Source organism: Ptychodera flava (assembly GCF_041260155.1).
Source record: "Ptychodera flava strain L36383 chromosome 23 unlocalized genomic scaffold, AS_Pfla_20210202 Scaffold_23__1_contigs__length_28996876_pilon, whole genome shotgun sequence".
NCBI classification, from domain to species: domain Eukaryota; kingdom Metazoa; phylum Hemichordata; class Enteropneusta; family Ptychoderidae; genus Ptychodera; species Ptychodera flava.
In genome coordinates this window covers 22787768-22800865 of record NW_027248277.1, presented here as the reverse complement: position 1 = coordinate 22800865, position 13098 = coordinate 22787768, and the positions used below count along the sequence as shown (strand labels likewise).

The window sequence follows — 13098 nt, the reverse complement described above, 5'->3', positions numbered from 1 at the left end:
GCGTAACATTTGGACCAATATGACAATATTTAGGGTCTCATGACCAGTTGGCTATGGGATATAAGATTTTCGTAGATAACATGAAGATTTTCAGGGACTCCAATATGACGGCCTAGGACTTGTTCCCGCTTGCATTGTTATCTGCAAACTCTAGAGAAAGTGTTGCGTACTTCGCATATACAGATTTTTAAGTTTGGTGGTTTTAGGGTTTAGGAGAAGTAGCTATTTGAAGATTTCAGGAAACATTGTCCATTTATGAAAGGTAATACGACCCACTTTATTGCTAGGTCAGGTGCACAGATTCTCATAGGCCTTAGGCCTGTATAAATTTTCAGAAGTTTACATGCAGGTGTTATCTAAATCAAGGTTGGCAAAGGAATGGGTCGAAGAAGAATGGGAGATGAATTAAAGCTGCAGGACGCATTGCTGGGGCCCAAGCATTTTTTAGTCCATATTGTCAGCGCCCATATTTTTGATCTGCTAAATACGGAAGCAGAAATAAGTTGTATAACTCTATGTGACAGTCTTTAATTGGGCATTGCACGTGATCAATGATGTGTACAATCCAAAGTGATTATCTCGAGTAGGTGTCATATATCAATTAATACTATACCAGTACCTTTTGTCGCCTGCCTGTTAATATACAACCAAAAACGACCTCCAAGTGCAAGTTGCTCACGTGCAACAAATTTTAAAGCCGCTTGCAAATTTGTACACACTCTCACAAGAGGTTAAATGAACATCATTTTAGTTCAAACCGTTCATTTGACGAAGGGAAGATTATTTTTATAATATTATTGCCTTTTCCGAACAGTCGATATTACGGCAAAGCTTACGTGATTGGCTCTCGATTTTATTCGCAAATTTTAGTATTTTCAGTGGTAGCACTCTACATAAACAATTAAAGTGTATATACCTCGCTGTCTTCGAAAAGACATGATTTCTTAATATTTTACAAAATCAAATTTGAATGAAAACAAAGAAAACAAGTAGTGCATATAACCTGCTTACCACGGTTTTGCATAAGAACTGTAGGTAGCACAGGTTGTGGGGCCTTTTGTATTTGTCGCAGTTTCACAGGTCATTCAGTAAAATTAGATATATTGTCGTTACCATTCGCCTGTTGCTATTTGCATAATCATTGTTGCCAAGGAAGACATTTCTAGTCATTGTCAACAGTGGGAGTTTGTTGCCATATTCACTTTATCAAAATGCTTTTGCTTTGCCTTTGCTAAGGGTATGCTTATCATTGCTAGGATCAGATTTACAATTTTTTTAAAACTATATTTGAAATATGAACACTTGACAGTAGATACTTTTCCTAAAGTCCTTGTTCTGTTCGTTTTTAAGGGCGCAGCTATTATTGCGGGGGAATAAGGTGATTCTTCTTCTATCTTTTTGTTGAGTAGATAACCTCTGCCAATGTTTAACATGGTTCATTGTTCTTGGAAAGATGGGTTTATAATTTCATTCCTTATTTCCAGCTATGGCCACTTTTGTGAGACAAACAAACAAAGACACAAACAGTGATAGTGAAGGTGATATATGTACATTGCATATTTGCTATATTGTTGCCATCGTTGCATGGCATAACATGGATATGACCATCATTGCTCGGGTGCGTTGTCATTGAAATAGTAGTTACTTTTGTTTCGTTCACAGTGGCTCTTACCTTTGAGTTAAAATGAATATGTCAGCAAAAATACCTGGCTATGTTGTTGTCTTATTTGCAATATCAAAAGAAGTTTAACTAAAAAAAAAACTTCCACAAAATTTGTCTACGTCAATGTACATTATATTGCTTTGATAAAGAAGACATTTTAATGTTTAGACCATATTTAAGATTTCTGCCTGATCACTGACAGCATTTTAAAGGGTCACATATGATCTGAAAACCCCTACAGTTCTACAATCGACCTTCACTTGCAGAAACAGGAATAGAAGAATAACATAAAGAAGACTTAGTCTTCGAATGATACAAACTAGGGCCATTGCCAGTTCTGCTAGGACCACTAATAACTCAAGTGAAACTAATAAAATATATAGAACACAGATTATTATGTTGAGCCTGGCAGTCCGGATTTTGGTCTCAATAGTAAATGTCTGCCCGGGAATTCACATCTAAATAATATGAACCCGTTCACAATATTTCGATATGTGTTATTCTGTCCCATTTATCGACTGCAATTGAGATATACCAAGGCCTGGAGTTAAAGGGAAATTAATACGTTGCATGTTGCTGTTTTCGTCCAAACAGAACTTCTGTATTTTGATTTCAAATCCCCCAAATGTGGCCATAATATGTGTCGGATTAGTTACAGTATTGTACACATGATGACTTTAAACTGACAACAAACATTAATAATATGCTTTTATCTTTCTAAATGTGATACAGCCGCCCCCTACTGGGAAGAGACACCGAGGGACAAGACCATACCCCCATGGAGCAACTATACAATGGAGTGTAATGCTGGAGGAATCCCTCCACCGAATATCAAATGGTTAGAGAATGGCAATGAAATACCTGTTCCGGGTATGTGTTGCATAACTCTAGCATCGTCTTGTTTGTCAGTGAAAACTGAGGACAGATAGTGTATACCGCTACAACATTCAGATATTTTGACAGCATTCAATATGTTGTTCATACCTTTCGAGACATTTGACGACATTCTTTTTACTTTTTCGCTTCGTTTTTCAATTTTTGTAATTTTCTTTGGTAGCATTACTGAAAAATAATATCATAAAAAAGAATTTATGAAGAGAAAATGCTACCCTTTGTTATCTATGTTTTTTACTCAAAATGTCTTTAACACAAGTCACCAGTCATTAACATAATCTAAAAACATCAAAAAATTAAAACAAGAACATTTCTAGTCTATATTTTTGCTATATATTTCTATAATATGAGCGTAGTTATTATTTATGATGACTTTAGCACAGGGTTTTTTCGACGCAATGCGAAGGCGATGCCTGGCGTTATGCGTTTTTGTTATGCGATTTATAATCAAGAATCAAATGCTCTCTTTCAGACACTTCTAATAGCCTATGCTAGTACATGTGTAAATATATTTTGGCAATCGTCACTGGGCAAAATGCTTGATATACATCCGGTATATTGCAGTATATTGACGTATATTGAACAAAAACGCAGTTGCATAAGTTACGTATATCTCTGTATATGAAACATACCAGTAAGTTGATACATAAAGCATGTATCTATACAGAACAAGAGTATACGTAATGCAGATCTTTGCAAGCGATTAGTATACTGACTTGTATACTTAACGCATTTGAGACATGTAGATAGTCAGCCTATGTGTTTATTGTTGTATATCAAACATTTTGCCTAGTGCGTCCAATGGGTCTCTTGAATCTGCCTGAAAGCGCTAGGCTTGGCTTGTTTTAAAACAGTCAATTTTTCACAACGCGCTTTCCAAACTGCTTTATTATGACATGTTAATTTCATTGTTGCCAATGCTAGATGTATTGTAATGATTTAAATCTGCTCTGCCTTTGTTATAAAAATACTAAACAGACACTAACCAAAGGAGAAATGTCAAGGGCAATCAGATCACTTTCATCGAAGCTATGGTCAGTGACACCAGTGTGTACCAGTGCATAGCTGAGAACATCCACGGGGAAATAATGACAAGCCTGTACCTTTACGTTCATTGTGAGTTTGTCACTTTCAATAGAAATAATTTTCTTTGAAAGTTTTGCATGCTTATATTTCTCATTTAAAAGACTTATTGTTCAGCAAAGAGATAAAGCAGGGATAGCAGCAATTTTGAGTTTCAGATATCGGTAGTATATATGTTCTTAAAATTTGAAAGATTGCCTCTGATTTTTACTATTACAATTAAAAGACAATTTTAAACCTGACACAAAGTTTAAATATATTCTTCACGATACGCTTATAAAAGCAGATGCAGAATTCATACTTTAAAAGAAGCATAGCACCACGAATTACCTACAAGTCTCTTCTATTCAGACCCTTGAAGATTTCCTATCTTTTCTTCATGGTATTAATGATACGAAGGGTATTAATGCTTTTGATTGCTGATCCAAGTACATATATACACTACAGTGGGAGTTTCAGAAAAATTACAAAGTCAAGGTTTGCAGTTACTACAAATGACGTGCTTTTGGAAACAATTGATAACCATCTGAGGAGGTCATTCTCTGACTTGTCAAAATTTCGTGACTTTATTTCAATGGTTTGCTTAGGATAGAAGCTTGGCTAGATAAATTAATTTTTAGATTGGCCCGAGAAAACAAAGTTTTTTACACACGCTTCCTATGGAACATCAATGCCTTAGTGTGTGCTTTTTGGTTCTGTTGTAACATTTTCTTGTCAGCTGTGTCATAAAATGGTTTGAAAATCAGTTTTTTTTATTCCTATCCCCAGCTATCCCTGCTGAAATAAGGCCACTACCACCAACAATCATCTACGGTGTTACAGGCAAGAGCGTCAGTATAGATTGCAAGTCCTTTGGTCTTCCAGAACCTACCATAACATGGACCTTTGATGGTCGGGTAAGTGGACTTTAGCAGGGACTTACAGCCTTTGACAATATTCCTGACAATTGTTTTCCAAGGCTTAAAAGACCTGAGTTTCAGACATGCAAAATCAGTACACACAGTATTAATAACGTAATTAACTAGTCACTTTGAGGAGGTACCATAAGGGCCGGCAGTGGGCAAGGTACCTGACTCCATATCGGAGGATGGTGACTTCGAAAACCAGTTGGTCAAGAGTAACGGACTTTCCGTCAGAGGATGGTGAGTTCGAGACTCTGGCATGACACCTCTCCTTATTGCTCTATAGGGTAGTGGGTTATGGTTACATCTTGCTGTAATTTGGTTCGCCAGTTCGATAAGTAAAAAACGAAATGTAAAGAAATGAAATAAAAATCCATCATTATGCATCTCAGCTTAAAGTTAATAAGGCTTTTTTGAGATATGAAATAATTACTTGAATAATTACCTTACATTTTTCTGCTCGTCTTTTGGATTTGCCATATTAAGGTTTACAGGTAATGGTAAAAACTGTTTTTGTGTAACATCGTTAAAGTTCACCTTTTTTCTTTTGCAGGATCTTTCAGACGATCGATACCAAATTTTGTCGAGCGGCACGCTGATCATCAGTAACATAGACACAAGTGATGGCGGTCAATATACATGCACAACTAAAAATCACTTTGGTCGAGATGGAGCCTGTGTGACAGTAAGAGTCAGAGCCAAAGGTATGTTGTACTGTTCGAAATAAAAAAAGAAAATTTAAACACTCGCTCTTTGCAACAAAATTCTGTACCTTTGTTGGTGTTCCTCTTTCCACCAGTTGGGCCAAAGTCACTGTAGCAGGTCCTTTGTGATGGAATGGTCATAGATAATCCAGTATTGTTGTGTGGGGTCACGATGATTTTGTTTTCATTCTAAAAAGTGAACATATTGCTCTCAGTAGTGTCTGTTATGTTTCTCTTCCGCAAAAAAGCATTTTAAACATGATACTTTGTTTAGAAAATGTAAAACACTGATGTTGATTTGGATGCTTGCCCAAAGACTTATTTTATTACAAGTCAAATTAAGAACAAAATACGCCTAAATCAAATTCAACTAACCCTTAGTACTTTAATTTAATGAAAATGACCATTGGCCTTTGTTTTGCTTTCAGATGTACCATCAGCACCATTGAATGTCAAGATAGAAAATGCTACAGATAGCGAGCTGGATCTCATCTGGTCACCATCTGAACCAAATAACTCACCAATAAAAGTATATATCATCCAGTATGCCACTGCTTTCACTAACTTTACAGAGTGGAAGACATTAATGGAGGAACGAGGTGACCAAAATAAAACCACAGTGTACCTCTCCCCATGGGTACCTACAAATTCCGTGTGATTGCACGTATGGATTGGCATCTGCCAGTGAAGAATCGGCAACTCTGCCCCCAGTGAAGAGGTCGGGGAGTACAGTACTCAGCCAGCCATTCCGGAGCGTAATCCTACACGTTTACGTGGAACGGGAGATTTGCCATCAAATATGATTATCACATGGGATGTGAGTATAGACAAGGTTGTTAATGTTGTATTTGTAATTCAAATACTTCATATTTAAGTTCAGTTCAGTTCAGTTCACAGTATCCAAGATAAAATGTAGCAGACTGATATCAATACGGGAGGCATTAAGAACATTATATTATCTGTGATAAGTTGTTTTGTACTTATAACTAGTTTATTTGCTATTCGCATGTTAAATACAGGGACGTAACATTGCTAGTAAGTTTAAAATGATCAAATATTGATGACTATCATTGAATGCCGTTTCACTGCAACTGCTGGCATTGTTTGCTTGATTTTACTGCCAAAGCCAAATTAGTGCATGAATAGTGTTTTAAGGGGTGTATACAAGTATTATTAAAGTAGCAGCAGACTTTATGTGTGTGTAAAATTTGATCTCTTGAATAAAAGGTGGTTGTCGAATTTAAATATTGCCACCTTAAAGGTATACAGTCACCTGTAATCTTAATATGCCCACATATGGTCAAAGGGGCGTTCCTTGGTATTCAAAATGCCCAAATGAGGGCGCTGTTTTTAAAAAGCGGCCACCCGGTTAAAATCTGTGATTGGTTAGATTTTCTCTTTCCATGGTAACTGTGGCAAAATTGGAACAGGTGACAGTATACCTTTAACAAATCACTGAAGAGGTTTGACATGCATGTTGCCATCTACCGTACCAGCATTGCTCTATATGTCCCAGTCGTGTCTTGAATTTTGAAGTCCATATTATGACCCTTCTTTAAATAGCAGGAAATTTACAATGAAAAAGAAAATGTCAAATTTGCATGCCCTTTCGGATGTTGTCATATTCCAATTAAAAGGCTATTACATTGAAGAGATAACATTCTAGTAGTATATCAGAAAAGAGAGAGTTTGACGTTGCCACATTCAGTGATATGCAGCTCACGGTCTTGAAAATAGCCCGGAAACCCAAACCTACTCGAATAGAGCAGATATATTGACGTCATAAATGCATATTTCGGAAAACAGACATTAGAAATCACTGTAAAGTTACTATGGATCAATCGGCTAATCATATTCTTTATAAGTAGGCAGATCACGAGTGCTACTTTACATCGAACGTTTGTGTGCATGTTAACATTATGTGGCATACCTGCGTGACATTAACCTATGCTAAGTGCTCGACAATTTAACAGTATCCTGGGAGGCATTTATGTATTTGTTTATCGGAAAAGATATCAAGGACAAACAATGAATGATTTTTTCCAGAAATGTTGGTGCGATGTTCTTCACGAAACCGTATGACATTCCTAGGTATAATCAGTTTTCCCGAGGAATGCTATATCCCTCAAAATGTAGAAAGGCGGAAAGCTGCTTCTCTTTATGTCTTCCGTACCACCTCCAAGGCCGTAGCACTGTAGGGACTTCTATTTCTTTGTTTATTACACCTCAAGTATTATTCAGGTACTGTGATTGGCTGAGCCTCACTCACGTGATATAGAACAAAAAGTGATAGAACATGGCTAAGGTGATATAGCCCTGTCGCGTGCTGTGATATAACCCTGTCGCGTGCTGTGATATAGCCCGCTACCACGTTCTGGAATACCGCGCATTTTTTCTGCGCGTACCACATCATCGCGTACATTTGCTTGGTATTTGTTGTAAAGCAATGGCTTTTGAAAAGGTACAAGAAATTAGCTCGACTTGAAGTACATGACGATGTTTAGTACATTAAACGAGAAAAGCTTGAACAACACTGCTGTCTTCGTTTTTATGACGTTAATTCAACTTCATATAGCATTGCGATCGAGCAAAAAATAGAACGGTTCACTATGGCGAGTCTCGATCGACACTTGACTGCATTCTAAGCAAAGTTTCGAAAGCAAGTGTTTGTTCGGTGTAATAAAATTAATAACACACGCTAGCACGGGCAAGATCACGATTTGTTGCTTGCCCTCGGGCTGGTGCTCATGACGGTAATATTGATGATACCCTCGCCTTCGGCTCGGGCATCATATCCCATGGGCGGGCAACAAACCGTGATCTTGCCCTTGCTGGCCTGTGTTATTATTTCAATATTTTACCTTGTAGCCTGTACCTGAAGAGGATCACAATGGTCCAGATTTCAGATACAATCTAAGATATCGCAAGGCTGGTGAATCTGACTGGAAAACTGAAGTCATTAGTGACTGGCAGGAGAGAATGTTCGTTGTAGAGAATACACCAACATTCCAAGCATATGAAATTGAAATTCAGAGTGAAAATTCAGTGGGACGTTCAGCTCAGTCAACCACAACTATTGGTTTCTCCGGCAAAGATGGTAATTATTTTTCTCATTTTATTAAAGCTCCATAAGCTGTATCTTTTGGCTATTTTTTTTCAGAACTTTTGTTTTGTGATTTCCCTACACTTTCTGCATTGAATCCTTAAACTGTAATTTAATGCCAAGTATTTAGCATATCAACACAACCTATATGAGTATAATCTACATTGTTATTGTTGAAAATTGTATTCAAGTCCTGACGAGAATTCATTTGTAAATAATAAACAATGATTACTGCACACATACAAGCTGTGTTGACAAAAAGAATACTCGAAATCTCAGCATGACAAACGGATTAGGGTCAGACACGGTAGTTGGTATACAGAAGCAGAATACTGAAAAACTTGCCACAAGTTACAGCTTATGTCCCCTTAAGTTTGATCTGAATAATAAACGTTTTGTTCAAGCCTTTATCTTACCATGTACTTCACATCACAATGCACAGGTTTTAATATTGTGTATCACTTAAATAGTAATAAACATGAATGCAAACACGGGATACATGTTTGTTATGAAGAGAAAAACTGAGAGTTGGAAAACTAAGATAAAAAGATGTTTCACCGTAAGTTTTTTTATTCTTATTGACAGAATATTATCTGGCTTGTCTTTCACAAAAAATGCCGATAATCAGAGTAAATATATTGCAAGCTTGTATACATAGTCGTTTTCGGTTCATTTTGATAAAAAGTGCTATCATTAAACTTTCAATAAAATTTTAGCCGAGTCAACTTAAAAAAAAATTCACATGAAGATATTCTTTGCACTCTACCAGTGCCGCTTACAGACTTACACAGTAAAGAGAATAATGTGTTTCATACGTAATGTTACTGGAATTGCTTTCAGTTGCATTTAAGCTTGATATCATAACACAATCCTCTTTGCCTCACCGATTCGCAGCATTATTCTATGTGAACCTTCTTCATGTTTTACAGTATCGGATCCTGTAGCTGACTTTGAAACAACAACAACATAGTCTGCAGGTATGTACCTTATTTTAGATTTCCTTAAGAAGCTCAAATAGTATAATAAGACTACTTATAACCAGTATCGCCAACTTTGAGTCATCTTTCCAAGATATTCCCAAGGGCTACAGACTCCCATATTTATAATGTTTGCTTTCTATGAAACGAGCATGTTTTCTTACCCGTCACCTGAGAAAGCGCCTCCATGATAGACACTTTGACTGAAAAAACCGAATTAATTTGGTTTTCAACTTCTGGGGCTCATTTCAACCTCGTGGAGTACCTAGTGCATTGGCTTAAATTTTTTAATTAAAAATATTTTTGATAAGGTTAAGCAATGGATGACGGCAATTTTGAATTCAGCTTTCAGTAAATTGAAGATTATCTGTTTTCGTAGTATGTTACAGTAGAGATTACCAGATACAGACGGTGAAATCTTGAAGTGCACTATCAAGTTCTTTTGAATCATATAAATTTAATTGAAAATGGAACAGTCCGCAATCTTGTGACGTGTTCGTTCCTATGCCCTTCCTTTGAAACTGAACAAAAAGAATCGACAGTCCTGCAACACTTGGTTCTGTCAACTCTGTAGTTTCTCTATTGTCAGATGTGCATCAATCTCTCAGGAAAGACAGTTGTATTCTTTATTGGTGTTAAGCGAAAACCGATAAATATCGATAATCTGCAATGAATTATTATACATATACCATTGTTTATTACTTTATTTTAACGTAATATGATGAAAATCGAACTGTAGATTAAGGTACTGTCCAGAACAATTATACCTCTAGATACTTTCACTACTTGTCTGTGGTTTCTTTTCGCTTGTTATTAATAATGTTGTTTCAATTCTGTCCATTCTATCAGCTTCCAACGTAAAGAATGTACGAGAAACCAACAACAGAGCGACACTCGGTCATGCAAGGGAAGATCTCATGAAGATTTTGATGATGATGATATGCGCCAAAAGGTGCCGTGATGAAGGGGACGTGTACATCCATTTCATTGGTATTTGCTTTTGATGAAAAAGTTGTATTGGCAGGGTCAATGAAGACATATATTGTAAATATTTGAAGCAGTTATCTACGTGCTTATCACTCTATCTTTCCAGGATATGTTTTTCAACGTTGGTTATGTACGACTAAAGAGATTATTATCTTAAATAGTAGTTAAACTTCATAATACTTCCTCATAGCAAAAACGGATAAATGTCGATGATCAACGATAAATCATTAGGTTACCATTATTTCTGTGGTCCTTTCCCTTGCATGGAGATGTTGTGTAGGTCGAATTGGCCACTGCCGGGGTGAAGGTAAAGGTGATGGATTGGCCAATCAGCTCCACAGAAATCTACATGTACCCTTTTAGACTTTGTAATTCCAATGCAATAGAAATAGAAACCAGAAGACATTGAAAATATTCCAATATAATGCTTAGAGTGTGTCAATTATTGTCATTTTTCTTTTCACGAGAATGGTAGAATATGTGTATTTTTTGTTGCAAGAGTAACAAAACTCATTAGATTTTGAGAAAACATTCCAAAGTTCGGAAAGGTCATTAAAAATAAAAACAACCATTTATTTCAAATCAAACTGCTATCAATCTTTTAGTTCACGTATCTGTTGTTGTGTGTACTATTTGACCGACTTTAATAACTAATGTTGGTTTTGTAACCATTGACATGTCCCTCTGATTTAAATATTATAAATGCTATTAGCATGTAAAAGACATTTAAACAGCTGTCTTTCACATCTGTCAAATATCGTACTTGAGGATTTCTAGATTAAGAGTATGTAATTCAACAAACATTGATGAAATATAAAATAATAATAATAAATGAAGTTGTTAAGTGGCCGTGACACCTCTCATGTGTTGATTAATGTCGAAATCACCATTACTCGGATCTGACACAGTCAGTTTATCATTGCAACCTTTCCCATACTTATTTTGACGTAGGGTATTGGCCCACATTTTGGCCAAACTTAGCCAATCCACAACGTCTGTCAATAATGCATTATTTGCCCGGTGCAAAGTTTTAGATTGGGCACGATAGCAATCACCAGTGTCTGCAAATGCATACCCTGAGTACTTTTTTCGACTTGGCTGTTCTAAGTTATTGCACACCCCTCGTGTAACTCATGAGCTAAAAGATGGGGATAGATTAGACATTTATGGAATCAGCTATGGGTATGCTTTGCAAAACAAAGAGGAAAACTCATTTACTGCAGGGAATCGGGTGTGATCACGTAGCGAGTCAATCCGTGTAAAGTTAATTACTTAAGTTGTGTATAATCTTATTGCGGAGAGATTCATACACCAGCAGTAACTTATAAAAAGTTTAAAATTTCAGTATCGAAATTATTACAGTAAGTAAAAGAAGTGGCACCCATAAGATAGTGTGCATGGTCACGTTTGCTGCAGGGGCAACACTGCATGAAGCTATACTGGTTGATTCTCCGTTATGATAAATCTATGGACAATCGAAAATATGTCGGGGCGAGGGAGATCGATAAAATGCCAAGATATGGTTTGACACAAATTTACACAAATTATTATTATCTCAGAAAACTAGAGGTACTTGTATTGGTTTGACAAACTCTGACCAACTCTGACCAACTGTTTCTCATGATCATGTACTGATCTTCAATAGAAATGAATGAAATAGTACATTTTGTGATGAAACCATCGAGTTATAACGCCTCGTTTTCTAGTATCGAATTTAAATTCCTAATTTCAATGGTAAAGTTTGAATATTCTGAAGTTTGAGGATGAATTTGAGTTTTGAATAATTTTAGATTTCTATCGACCATTGTGTGACCTGCTAAAATGAGGACGCCTGACGTCAAAGACTCGAAAAATAACAAACAACCTATATTTTTTGACAATATGTCAAGACATGTATGAAGCGTGTTTTATCTTTCCTAAACAGTTGCAACTTTGACCCACGCAATCTACTTAAAAATGACGGTTATTGACATTCCGAATTGACTGGCAGTGATCACAATTGTCCGGAAGTAGATCACCTGATCAGCGGTCTTATCAGCCAGTGCATAAAACTTGAAATCTTGCTACTAGCCCGCTCAAACGAATTCAAGACAAAGCGATGGCTTGGGTGAACCAAATACGTCTTCTGGTGCGTGCGATCACTATCACAACGACGTTTGGCCAAGGTAAGTGAAGCGACTTTCAGAGGGCCTTCTCATTGCCGGTATTGTAAAAAATTAGTTTTTTTAGAATCAGGAGACTCAGTCGTACTGGAACTTTAAAGAGCGACAGTTAGAGCAAACCAAAGCGAGACATATTAGTGTGTTGTATTTATCATTTTAATTTTGATAGCGATGGAGAGAGTCAACATCACTATTAAGATAGAACGCGCCTCGGGCACAGATATTCGGACTCTCAAACTCTTTTAATTATTTTCTGATCTATCACTTGTGTGAGTTCATTCTGAAGCTTTTTGAGTAATGGGTGATATTAAAAACATTTCTCACGAGTTTCCAACGGATACCCAATTCATCACAAGACACTGCGACTAGTTCAGTCCGAGTTTCCGATGGATACCCAATTCATCACAAGACACTGCGAATAGTTCAGTCATTGTCGGAACTGTTTTCGTTGTATATCACGAAGCATGATACTGCCTATAGCTTATTGAAAGCATTCATCAAACACCTTTTCACATCTTTCTGAAAACACAAGGGATAAAATTAAACTTGTGTGTAAGTATGCCTTATAGAGATTCGTTCAGGTGATCACGAGAGTTGTAAAGGATTGTTTGGCTGTTTTTTGG

The 13098-nt window shown here is 36.6% G+C and overlaps 1 protein-coding gene across 1 annotated transcript in view; it reads left to right on the top strand.

Annotated features, from left to right (window-relative positions):
* Positions 1-11162, top strand: part of LOC139124122 (neuronal cell adhesion molecule-like) — a 39671-nt gene extending 28509 nt beyond the window's left edge. The window contains exons 8-15 of the mRNA XM_070690266.1: positions 2396-2533; positions 3536-3673; positions 4409-4536; positions 5096-5246; positions 5675-6063; positions 8115-8343; positions 9279-9326; positions 10176-11162. Coding sequence (XP_070546367.1) covers positions 2396-2533; positions 3536-3673; positions 4409-4536; positions 5096-5246; positions 5675-5904 — 785 coding nt within the window. The 3' untranslated portion in view covers positions 5905-6063; positions 8115-8343; positions 9279-9326; positions 10176-11162. The remainder of the gene's footprint in view (positions 1-2395; positions 2534-3535; positions 3674-4408; positions 4537-5095; positions 5247-5674; positions 6064-8114; positions 8344-9278; positions 9327-10175) is intronic.
* Positions 11163-13098: the final 1936 nt, after the last annotated feature.